This window comes from Portunus trituberculatus, chromosome 10 (genome assembly GCF_017591435.1).
Source record: "Portunus trituberculatus isolate SZX2019 chromosome 10, ASM1759143v1, whole genome shotgun sequence".
Classification (NCBI taxonomy): Eukaryota; Metazoa; Arthropoda; class Malacostraca; order Decapoda; family Portunidae; genus Portunus; species Portunus trituberculatus.
In genome coordinates this window covers 3,146,583-3,159,082 of record NC_059264.1, presented here as the reverse complement: position 1 = coordinate 3,159,082, position 12,500 = coordinate 3,146,583, and the positions used below count along the sequence as shown (strand labels likewise).

General features: G+C 41.3%; 1 protein-coding gene and 2 long non-coding RNA genes across 5 annotated transcripts in view; 1 reads left to right on the top strand and 2 right to left on the bottom strand.

The window, feature by feature from the left end:
* LOC123501998 overlaps positions 1-1,317 on the top strand; it is a 1,949-nt gene extending 632 nt beyond the window's left edge. The window contains exon 2 of the long non-coding RNA XR_006673762.1: positions 1-1,317. This exon is cut by the window's left edge and continues 274 nt beyond it. This is a non-coding gene — a long non-coding RNA (uncharacterized LOC123501998).
* On the bottom strand, positions 466-7,628 carry LOC123501997. The gene is made up of 3 exons (XR_006673761.1): positions 7,146-7,628; positions 2,710-2,800; positions 466-2,514 (listed from the first exon to the last, which is right to left on the bottom strand). It is a non-coding gene; the product is annotated as an uncharacterized LOC123501997 (long non-coding RNA).
* A 1,107-nt stretch (positions 7,629-8,735) lies between these two features.
* LOC123501995 (tyrosyl-DNA phosphodiesterase 1-like) overlaps positions 8,736-12,500 on the bottom strand; it is an 11,233-nt gene continuing 7,468 nt past the window's right edge. For all 3 annotated transcript variants that reach the window (XM_045251138.1, XM_045251139.1, XM_045251140.1), the window contains 2 exons: positions 10,164-10,374; positions 8,736-9,642 (listed from right to left, as the gene is read on the bottom strand). In XM_045251138.1, the coding sequence (XP_045107073.1) occupies positions 9,592-9,642; positions 10,164-10,374 (262 nt within the window). In that variant the 3' untranslated portion in view covers positions 8,736-9,591. The remainder of the gene's footprint in view (positions 9,643-10,163; positions 10,375-12,500) is intronic.

Sequence of the window (12,500 nt, the reverse complement as noted above, 5' to 3'; positions counted from 1 at the left end):
AAGAAAGTTATTGTAATGGTGTTGATGGTGCTGAAGGAATGAATGGTGAGCTAGGGTGGAGTTCTGCTGTAATGTCCTGGGTTTTGGCACCACTATACTCCCACTTGTTTTCTATTATGTCCTCCTCCTCCTCCTCCCAGTGTGTGTTCTTTTCCTTCTTTCACCACCACCTTTTACCATGGTGTGTATGTGTGTGTGCACGTGCTTTCCCTTCCCTTCCACCTCCTTCTTTTAGTGTAGTAAAGGAAACACATGAATCAAGTTTTGTTCTTTTAGTTTTGTTTGTCATTTTTTGGTTTGTCTTGGTCTCATTTCTAACTTTGCCTCATCTGAGTTTTGTCTTGTTATAAATGTCAAGTGCCAGACTAACAATAATTATTAATGGTATTGAAAAGGAATTAAAATCTTCACACAAATGAGGCCTAATTATTAATGGTATTGAAAAGGAATTAAAATCTTCACACATGCCTCTCATTTGCACATTTTATTCAATCTATTTCAAGAAAGTTTAGACTCATTCAGCAATACATATTAGTAAACAGGAACAGTAGCAGCAGTAGTAGTGTTGTCTTTTAATAGGTATCTTATTAATTAACAAATAATTAGTTAGTTGTGTGTATAATAAATTTTGTAGTGTTTAAATAAATTTTGTAGTGTTTAATATCTAATGCACTCCACATTACCACCAGCCACCCTGACCACTGAGAGGAGAGGAAGAGACATTATGAAGAGACCAAGATTTAAGACAGCAAGACTGAGGATAACAAAGAACTAGAAACATTATGAAGAGCAACAACTTGAGGGCAGTAGAGAGCATTGAGAAAGAAGAGTGAGCAGTGAGTATAGAGGAGTTGGCACCAGCAGAGCATGTAAGAGAGAAGAGAAGTGACACTTGCAGTAAGGAAGAGAACACAAGAATGGGAATAGTCATTATCAAAGACACACCACAGCAGCATGAGAGGAGAGAGAACACAGGAGCAGGGAAACAGACTGGGCAACAAAAGGAGGGAACACACCATCATCAAAGAAGAGATTAGAGATAGTAGGGTGAGAAGGCTACCAAGAAGAGAACAAAGGAGAGAAGAGAGAAGTGACCAGCGAAGAAAAGAAAAAGGTTCCTCCTATCGCAGAGAAGAGAAGAGAAGAAGGGACCAGCATCAAAACAATAACTTAACACAAATAGAAATGCATGTTATTCAGGTTGTGTTCTTTAATCTGTTGTGTCCATGGTGTGTTCTTTCACCATGTTCTTTAACCTCTGTGTGTGCTCTTCAATGGTGTGTTCTCTCATCATCCCCATCCACTTGTACTGCTGCATCCACTTGTACTGCTGCAAATAAACACTGGTGACCCCAGAATTTTGCTAGTTTGGCCATCCTCTTGAGCGAGTCCTGTCTTGTCAAGTGTGTGTCTTCTTCAGCCAAGACCACTGAGAAGAATGGAGAGGTGATGGTAAACTCCGCTTCAAGAGAGAAAGAAAGAAATAGAGGGTGTAAGTATGAGGTATGTATGTGTATGTAGGCGAGTGTGAGTATGCACGCCCATGACTGCCCCCACCACATCATCTTATCTTGCCTCGTCTTTGTTACTGGGTAGACACTGCAAATGTTTCACCAGTTGAGAACATGAATGATTTAAAGTTTATATGCAACTTGAATGATTGAGTGAGTGAACCCAACATTTCTCTCCTGTAGAAGGTTCAAATGGTCATCACTGTGCACTAAGAGGGGGCAAAAGAATATAGTGTGGTGTGAATGAAGATAGATAAGAGATACAATTAGACAAGATAATTAGAGATAAAAGCAAGTAGATAAGAGAATTAGAGATAAGTAAGATATTAGTGGTGAAGAGAAAAGATGAGACCAGATGGAAGAACAAGAGTCTCTATCTGGTCTCATCTTTTCTCTTCACACCACACTATATTCTCTTGCCACCTTTTAGTGCACAGTGACCATTTTTAAAATTAATCATTCAAGAAAAAAAAAATTAAAGATAAAGATGATAATAGGTCAAAAGATAAATGATTTACATAAGCAAGAGAATGAATTAGTCACTGTTTCACTGTTTGATCTGGTACAGTCTCTGACGAGACAACCAGACGTTACCCTACGGAGCGAGCTCAGAGCTCATTATTTCCGATCTTGGGATAGGCATGAGACCAGGCACACACCACACACCGGGACAACAAGGTCACAACTCAAAAGATAAACAAGAGAATAAATGAATAATCCCCCCTCTCTTTCTCCTGGTTCATCTTCTCTATGCACAGTGACCATTAAGTGTTTGCAGAGAAAGGTTGGCTTCACTCACTGTTTAGTGGGTACGATATGTACCACCACAGACAACACAGGCAAGACAAGTTAGTGGTGGTGGTGGGCTGGCAGTAAAGAACACACACACACACACACACACACACACTCTCTCTCTGACACAATTATTCCTCTCTCTTGCCAGCTTCTTGGTTTACCGTCTCCTCTCTCTCTCCTCCCAACAGCCTTTGCCCCGGACACACACCTGCCAGGAGAAGAACAAGGTAATCCTGGCAGGTCATCTCACAACAGCAATATTCGACTAACTACTTCACAAAAGGCAATATTTCAAGTGGTTTTTACACCAAATGAGCAGATATCCAGGTTTATTTTTACATCTACACGTTATTTCAAGTTGGTTTACGACAGCATGACATTCACACGGGATTCTGTAACTCACCATGAATTATAGGTCTCTCGATCTCCACTGCTTTCCTTCCTTCCTTGCAGTCGTTGTCCTGCCGTCTCTCTCTCTCTCTCTCTGACTTATTCTGTGTAATAATGAAAAAGATAGACTGTTATTGAAATGTAAAATAAGTAAGCAAATAGATAAATAATGTGTGGCTATAATACACACATCAATTCTTACATTGTCATATCTTAATCGTAATAAGAGCCAAATTCAAATACTACAGTGGAGGAAAAAAAGGCTGGCCGGTTCGCTATTTTGTAGCTTCATAATGACCGCGCTAACTTTCGCAGTCCCCCCAACCACGGCCATCCCCCAACCCACCCAGATGGTTCACGAAGTTACGAACGGCACTGTCCCCGAAAGCCGTCCCGTGCGCTCGCCTCCATTCCCGGCTCCCCTTTCGCAGCTCCTCCAGTCCACCCAGCTGATTTGACGTCACATATATGAAGCCACGCTATTGGTCAGAGAGAGAGAGAGAGAGAGAGAGAGAGAGAGAGAGAGAACTTTGCTGTCACGTGACAGCAGACAGCATGTGTGTGTGTTTCACTGTTTGATCTGGTGCAGTCTCTGACGAGACAGCCAGACGTTACCCTACGGAACGAGCTCAGAGCTCATTGTTTCCGATCTTCGGATAGGTCTGAGACCAGGCACACACCACACACCGGGACAAGGTCACAACTCCTCGATTTACATCCCATAACTACTCACTGCTAGGTGAACACCACCTACACGTCAAAGGAGACACACCCAAATATCTCCACCCGGCCGGGGAATCGAACCCCGGTTCTCTGGCTTGTGAAGCCAGCGCTCTAACTACTGAGCTACCGGGCCGTGTGTGTGTGTGTGTGTGTATTTACCTAGTTTTACCTAGTTGTAGTTTTACAGGGCCTGGGCTTTATGCTCGTGTGGCCCCGTCTCCATATCTACACTTATCCAATCTTACTTTAAAAGTGTGCACACTCGTTGCAGACACTACTTCTTCATCTAAACTGTTCCACGTCTCAATACATCTCTGCGGGAAACTATATATTTTTTTTTATATCTCTCAGACATCTTCCCTTTCTCAGCTTTTTACTATGCGATCTTGTGCTTCGGATGTCATATTCTTCTCTCAGGATCAGTTTCTCATTATCCACTTGGTCCATTCCGTTGATCAATTTATAGACTTGTATCAGGTCTCCTCTCTCCTTCTTTGTTCCAAGGTTGGTAGATCCATAGCCTTTAGTCTCTCCTCATATGTCATCCCTTCAAGTTCTGGGACCATTCTTGTAGCCATTTTTTGTAGCCTCTCCAATTTTCTTATGTGTTTCTTTTATGAGGGGTCCACACTACTCCTGCATATTCCAATCTGGGTCTTATTATAGTATTTATCAATTTCTTCATCATTTCTTTGTCCATGTAGTGAAATGCTACTCCAATATTCCTTAGCAAATTATATGTTTCTCTAAAAATTCTATCAATATGGCTTACTGGTTGATTGTTTTCTTCCATCGTCACTCCTAAGTCCTTTTCCTTTTGACTTTCTCCAGTTCTACTCCATCTCCCATCTTATAGATTCCCACAGGTCGTCTTTCACTCTTTCCCATTTCCATGACATGGCTTTTGTTCACATTGAATTCCATTTCCCACTTCTTACTCCATTCCCAGATCTTATTTAGGTCTTCTTGCAGTATTTCACAATCCTCCTTTTGCTTTATAACTCTGCACAGTTTCGTATCATCCGCAAACAAATTTATGTAGCTGTTCACTCCTTCTGGCATGTCGTTAATATAAATGAGGAAAAGTACTGGTGCCAATACTGACCCCTGTGGCACTCCGCTTTCTACTGCTCTCCACTTGGACTTCATATCTTTAACTACCGTCCTTATTTCTCTCCCCCTCAAATAATTTTCTATCCATCTCAATGTGCTTCCTTTTAAGCCACCCTTCTCCTCTAACTTCCACAGTAATCTTGCATGTGGCACTTTGTCAAACGCCTTTTTTAAATCCAAATAGATGCAGTCAACCCATCCCTCTCTCTCTTGTACTCTATCAACTATTCTAGAATAGAAACTCAATAAATTAGTTACACAAGACCGTGTGTGTGTGTGTGTGTGTGTGTGTGTGTGTGTGTGTGTGTGTGTGTGTGTGTGTATGATCACTTTTACGTCGCGAGACAGCAGACATTTATCTATGTTTATCAATATATATATATATATATATATATATATATATATATATATATATATATATATATATATATTTTTTTATTTTTATATCTATTCATTTATCTATTTATTTTGTGCGTGAGATCATTTTTACGTCGCGAGACAAGTTTTTCCTTTATCATTCTCTCTCTCTCTCTCTCTCTCTCTCTCTCTCTCTCTCTCTCTCCTTATTCATTATCATATTCTCTCTCTCCTTATTCGTGATCATATTTCTCTCTCTCTCTGACCAATAGCGTGGCTTCATATATGTGACGTCAAATCAGCTGGGTAGAGGAGCTGCGAAGGGGGACATTGTTCTGATATCTGACTTGTTATTATCAAAGTAAAACAAGTTTCAAACAACAATAGAATCGAGTCTAGCTGTGTTTTTGTTTATCGAAAAAATAACATTAAAGTCACTGCATAAAATATAACTCATTTTTAATTACCACGCCTAGGATTGTTTTGGTGCTTGATATAACATGTGAAAAATATGAAAACATGACCCAAGTAACAATATTCCATAAAATTTAGTGTAACTATTCGTATTTCCAAATTCAAAATTTGTAACGGTACCAAAATAGAAAAAAAAAAATCTTTATTCGACGAGGAATCTGTGTTTTCTTTATTTGGCTGGAAAGCGAAAATTTTCGTATTCAGAAAACGTAACATGATGTAGTGAGACTGTGCTTTCCATCTCGACATTATGATGTGTTTTTGGCGCCGTTGCTTTCAAAACAAACCGCTGATTGGACTACGTTTTGTAAACAATCCACCCGGTAAGGTTTTTATATTTTGGTTATTAGTTAAAGTATTTGTCGCTTTTAAAAGTGTAGTGCATTCCAGTCTGAGAGCCTTTTTTCTTGTGGTGATTTTTAAAATGAATTATGTACGTAAATATTGGGCCACAGGGAGGCACCTCAGCCCTGCCTTCCCTCCCAGGTCAGTCCACCAGTGTTTGCCTGCACGCCCCTGTGTTTCCAGACCCAGAGAGTGAAGCAAAGCCAGAATCAACCACCACAATAGACAAATAACCCATTACTGTGTTAAATAAGGCGATGGTTATGTATACCCAAGTTCAGATCACCTGGCGCCCACCATGACCCGCATCCCGACCCCACCACACCATCCCCCGACCCCGCCCCCGTGTCAACTCAATTCTCAGTGTTTCCTGGTGCTGCCCGCCTCAAATGCATAAACTGTAGTGATAGCAGGAAGAAATGAGGAATGGAAGTGTGTGAGGGAGTGTAGCAGCAACAGCAGCAGTAGTAGTAGTAGTAGTAGTAGTAGTAGTAGTAGTAGTAGTAGAGCAGCAGCAACAGTGATATTATGATTATTACAAGCTAATGTATATGTATCGGGTGGGGAGCCAAGTTGCTCAACGTAACAATAATTTCTCTCTCTCTCTCTCTCTCTCCACGACTGTTTTCCAAGGCCACACAGATGACTAACCTGATTCCCAAGTGTGTTTCTCTTGTTGATAATGCAGAAATGTTGTTAATCTGTCACTAGACGAAGGTTACAGTTAGACACAGTCCGTCACATCGGTGGAGTTTGGCTGTGTCTTACGAGGTGGCTTGACAATATTATAATTGGAGGCTCTCTAAAGTTCCTCGCTTTTCGCTATACGCACCCAGCGATGTGAACCACTGAACCCCAATTATCGGTTAAAATCGCTCACTGACAATTACAACGGGACGCCAGGCAATCTTCTACACCAACTCAGACATAACTAGAATTAAGCTATTCTGCAGTATAGGCAGGGATGGCAGCACGTGGCTAATGTACAGGATCTACACTTGGGAGCTGGGCACTGGACAGCATAGCCTACATACACAGTGCACACTATTAAATTCACGGCAGACGTCTCTCGATGCTTGTTACAATTGTTAATCCAGCAAGATGTGCCGCCATCCACCCGCTCATCTATTTTCAGAAACTGTCTTAGGAACTTCTTGAGAGTTTAGATAGTGCCATTAATTGCTGTGTGTGTGTGTGTGTGTGTGTGTGTGTGTGTGTGTGTGTGAACGCCACCTCAACATGAGTGACTTGTTTCCCGGATGATTTTCCATTTTTCTGCTGTGGACACGGCATCGTTTGTCTCTCTACTCGCGAAGCACAGTGCTAGCCACTCAGCACAGTGTCAGCGTTAATAATCAGCCAGAGCCTAGTGTGCAAGGGAAACATTACAATCTTTACCCATACTTATTAAAGATACTAAACATCAGAACACCTTACCGATCAGATAGTCTGCTTGTGACTCAGTAACTCAGTGTCTTGGCTGTGTGCGACTGTCCGTGTTGATGTGCGGTAACACGGGAAGCCGGCACACTGCTGCAGCCCGGGAGCCACTGCCCATCACCCACCACCCGTTAGCAGTCACTGCCAGCTGTGTGGTGGCCTGAATCTTGCCTGCCGCCCCCGAGTTCCACAGTCACACAGCCGCTACAGGAAGTCCTTAACATGCTTGGTGGCGGCACCAGAGTCCGGGAGGGAGAGAGTGTCAGCAGAGAGGCGCGGGTCCAGGCAGCAGTAGGTCCACACTCCACATTCCACCACTCAGTGCGCCGGCTGCCTCCCTGGACACGGTGGGCTTGGCTGAAGGTTCTAGAAACTCGAGCGATAGCAGCACCACCACCACCTCCTTCCGGTGCTTCATGAGGGCATCAACAGGGCCGTTACAACTTACCTGCCCTGCCTCTCTCCCTGCAGCACCACCACACACCTTGTCTTCCATGATGTGACTCTTGAGTGGCGGAAACATGCAATCCTGCTTCCATTCTGACTTGTTGCAGCGGTGCGGTGTGTGCCTTCATAAGTTCACACTCTTGAGACACCTGCCACGGGGCTCCGAAACCCGACCGCCGATTACACGTGGAGAGAGAGAGAGAGAGAGAGAGAGAGTTGTTTGATAAATTTATTGCGCACAAGGCAGGCGTCAGACTATACATACGAACAAAAACAAAGTTCACAGAAGAACAATAGGAATGGGACAATAAGAACAATAATAACAAGAACAAGAAAAAAAAGTTGTTAGAACAGTAACATCAAAAAGTAAAAAAATAGAATAAATGAAAATTAATAATAAATAATAAATAGAAATAATAACAACAAAAAAGAAAAAAGAACTGATAAACTAGTAATGCTACAGGCAGAGTGACAGAAAGAGTTGAGGACTGGTAAGATGAAAGACACTGACTGCTAACAGCCGCCAAACTGTGAGTGCTGGACGCTGGTGCTGGGCTGACATGAGGGCCAGGTGGTCGCCTTGGAGAGAGAGAGAGAGAGAGAGAGAGAGAGATAATTTTGGGGATAGCTTGTATAAAGATTTAAGTCTGAAGCAATGAGCAGGAGGGCATACACAATAAGGAAATAGCTAAAAAAAGAAAGAAAGGACAAGAACAATAAGAGAAAGAGGAAGAAAAGAACTGAGAAAATGAGCGAAAGAATGAAAGAAAGAAAAAAGGAAGAACATACCCACCATCACCACCACCACTACCACTACAAGCACCACCACCACCACCACTACAAGCACCATATTTTTTTTATTATTCATCATTTTGTTATCCTATTAACTCGTCCATCCATCCACCTATCCATGACCAACACATCCCTTTATCGATCTACCCATTCATCCATCCATCCATCTCTCCACCCATCCATCCACTTACACATTTACCCAGCCATCAGGTTGTCTATTCATTCACACTTCCATCTCCACATAACAAAACAACAACAACAATAATAATAATAATAATAATAATAATAATAATAATAATAACAATACCATTGCCACTTTAAAATAAAAAAGGTTAAATAATAGATTTAAAAACATACTGCTTTTATTCATACATTTTACCCTTTCTCAATATGATTAGAGTGAACTTTACAAACATTCTTAATATTTCAGGAGAGGTTTAAAAAGCACACTGACATTGAGAGGAAGAGTTGCAAAAATGACAAATTATGGAATGTTTGCTCATCTTGACCCCTTCAGCACACTTGTCAACTCTCACATCAAGCGTGACACTCGCATTGCCCCCTCCATCTCAATGTCACACACATGGTCTCTAAAATCTGACGCATTTTTACAAACATTTCCCAAATATTCTTTTTCACATGATATTTTTGCAAGAGAAATTGTAAAACCAAATTTTTCGGATCATAAAATGTCAGGTTTCCTTCAGTTTGTAAGCCTTCACCTCACTGGAAACCTAAACTCCATAATTTTCTGGGGGACTTTGCCCTTAGTTATCTTCACTGCTTCACTAATTTCAAGACTTTTGTCCCTTTCTTCTGACTGTTTGACCTGCAAGGGGACTGCCAATTAAGTGGGCCCTCTTTTTATTTTTTTCATTGCCCTTGGCTACTCTTTCCTCTTGCATATAAAACTTGATCTTCACAGCTTCACTGCTTCATTAATTATCTTCAGACAATTCAAGACACATTTATTACTTCTCTTTGATGTCACATACAAAAATTATGGAAGAAAATGGAGAAATAATAATAATAATAATAATAATAATAATAATAATAATAATAATAATAATAATAATAACAACAACAACTACCACCACCACCACTAAGGGTAAGTCTGACCCAGCACATCCTTCTCCTTCTTCTCAGTGTCAGCCAACCAGGGGATGGTGGAGGGGTAGGGGTGAGGGGAGGTCATAGGGGAGGGTCAGGTGGGAGAGCTGCCAGTAGGGGTCAGGTCAAACACTCTTCCTCCTGTCTGGGGGAGAGAAAAACATGAGTCATATGAGAGAGAGAGAGAGAGAGAGAGAGAGAGAGAGAGAGAGAGAGAGAGAGAGAGAGAGAGAGAGAGAGAGAGAGAGAGAGAGAGAGAGAGAGAGAGAGAGACACAACCCATAACCCACACACACACACACACACACACACACACACACACACACACACACACACACACACACACACCAGAGACTGCAGCAAATCAAACAGTGAAACACACACACACACACACACACACACACACACACACACACACACACACACACACACACACACATGGCAAATGGACAAGCCTCTTAATGTGTAGCCCCTGTTCACCTAGCAGTAAATAAGTAGGGGATGTAACTGGAGGGGTTGTGGCCTCGCTTTTCCGGTGTGTGGAGTGTGTTGTGGTCTCAGTCCTACCCGAAGATCGGTCTATGAGCTCTGAGCTCGCTCCGTAATGGGGAAGACTGACTGGGTGACCAGCAGACGACCGTGGTGTAAAAACACACACACACTTACTATAAACTTTGGCAGGAGAAGGACGCCCAACTCGTATGACCTAATAAAGAGCTGAGTGGCGCCCTTTTGCTCCTCCCCCCAGGCTGCCTTGGAGAGGTTGGCCGAGGTGAGCAGGAGGTACTGAGCAGTCTTGTGGTCCGGGGAGACTCTGCAGTAAGTCTTAATGTGCGGGATGGAGCGAGTGCGTTTCCTGCCCTCACTACGCCACACACTGTAATGGTGAATGAAAGAGTGAAATAAATAGACATAAATTTCCTGTCTTCGCTACACCATATGATGATTAAATAAACAGATCTAAGTTTCCTGTCTTTGCTTCGCCCTACACTGTAATGGTGAGTGAATGAGGGAAAGTGAGCTAAATTTCCTGCTCTCACTACGCCACACACTGTGATGGTGAGGTGAGTCGATGAAGTAAAAAGGTAAAAGGAAAGGGAATAAATAAATACATACATAAATATAAATAAATACATCAAAATGAAAAAAAAAAAAAAAAGAATGGAAAAGAGATAAACGTAAATAAATGAATAAATGGAGTAAATAGATGAAAAGTAAATAAATAGATAAACAAAAATAAGTAAATAGATAAGAATAAATAAATAAAGATACATAAAATAAATAAATAGATCTACATGAAATAAATAAATAAATACATGAAAATTGCAGAGTTTAGAAGTAGAGGTATAATCAAGTCTTGTAAAAAAGGTTTAAAAATTACGTTTGGTTAAGTATGGTGTCGGTTAAGTCAGGTGAGGTGAGGTGAGGTGAAGTGAGGTGAGGTAAGGTAAGGTTAAGTAAGACACACACACACACACACAAGACAAGAACCCAGATATTGTGGGTCTTACTGAAACAAAACTGAGAGAGGGAGAAGACCTGATGAAGGTTGGAGAAGGGAAATATAATGTTTGGAAAAGAAATAGAGTAGGTAAGATGGGAGGAGGAGTGATGTTGCTGGTTAAAAAAGATATAAAGGTGGATCAAGTGAAAAAAGGTATGGGAAAGGCAGAAGTGCTAAAGATCAGAGCAGAAACTAATGAAGGAAAAAGAGGCACTACATAGTGGTGTACGTACCACCTAAGACAAATGCATGGTCAGTACAGGAATATGAAGAAATGATAAGTGATACAGGAACATGTCTGGAAGAAATGTTGGGTGGCTGTGAACGAACTATAATGATGGGAGATTTTAATTGTAAAGAGGTGTGTTGGGAGGACTGGTCAATGGAAGGATCAGAGACAACATGGGAAATACACTATTGACACTGGCAATGGAAAATGTGTTAACTCAGTGGGTCAAAGAAGATACTAGGTTTGGAGGAGAGGAGCATCGTCAAGACTGGACTTGGTCTTTAGTACAGAGCCAATGGTCATTGAGGAGATGAGGGTGGAGTGCCCTTTAGCAAGAGTGATCATGCAGTTTTGGAGTTCAAGGTGATAGACGAAGAGAAATCTAGAAGAAATGAAGAATATAAAGTGGGAAGATGGAATTATGCCAAGACAGATTTTGGAAACCTAAAGAAATTCTTTCAAGAGACAAATTGGATGAAATTCAAGAGTGCTAAGGAGCAAATGAAAAGTGGAAGGAATTTATAAAAATATACAAAGAAGGTGAGAAAAATTTGTACCAATAAGACAACATAGAAGTTGGAAAGCAGGACTGGTTTAACGATAGATGTGAAAAGGCTAGAACAAGAAAAGAGGATGCATGGAAGAGGTGGAGAAGGAAAAGACGGATTAAGCAGTGGGAAAGTTACAAAAGAGCAAGAAATGAATATGTGTTGATTAGAAGAGAAGAAAGAAAGAAACAAGAAAAGGATATAATTGATAAATGTAAAGACCAACCAAGGCTTTTTACAGACATGTGAACAACAACATCAAAAATAGAAAGTATTGAAAGTTTAGAAGTAAATGGAGTATGCAGTGAAGATCCCAGGAAATGGCAGAGGCTATGAATGGATGCTTTCGGAAGGTATTCACAAAGGAGACTGCTTTTGACAAACCACTGGTAATGGAACAGAAAGGGATTATGAAGGAGTTTCAAGTAACTGTGGAGGAGATCAAGAACATGATGGGGAGTTTAGAAGTGAGAAAAGCTGTGGGACCTGATGGGGTATCAGGATGGATTTTAAGAGAATGCAGGGAGCAATTGGCAGAAAAAGTTTGTGAAGTAATTGATGCCTCATTAAGGGAAGGTGTAGTGCCCCAAGACTGGAAAAGAGCTAACATTGTCCCAATCTATAAATCAGGTAACAAGAGACCCATTGAACTATAGACCAGTGTCACTTACAAGTGTGGTAGCTAAGATGTGTGAGAGGGTGGTGAAGAATAGATGGACAGA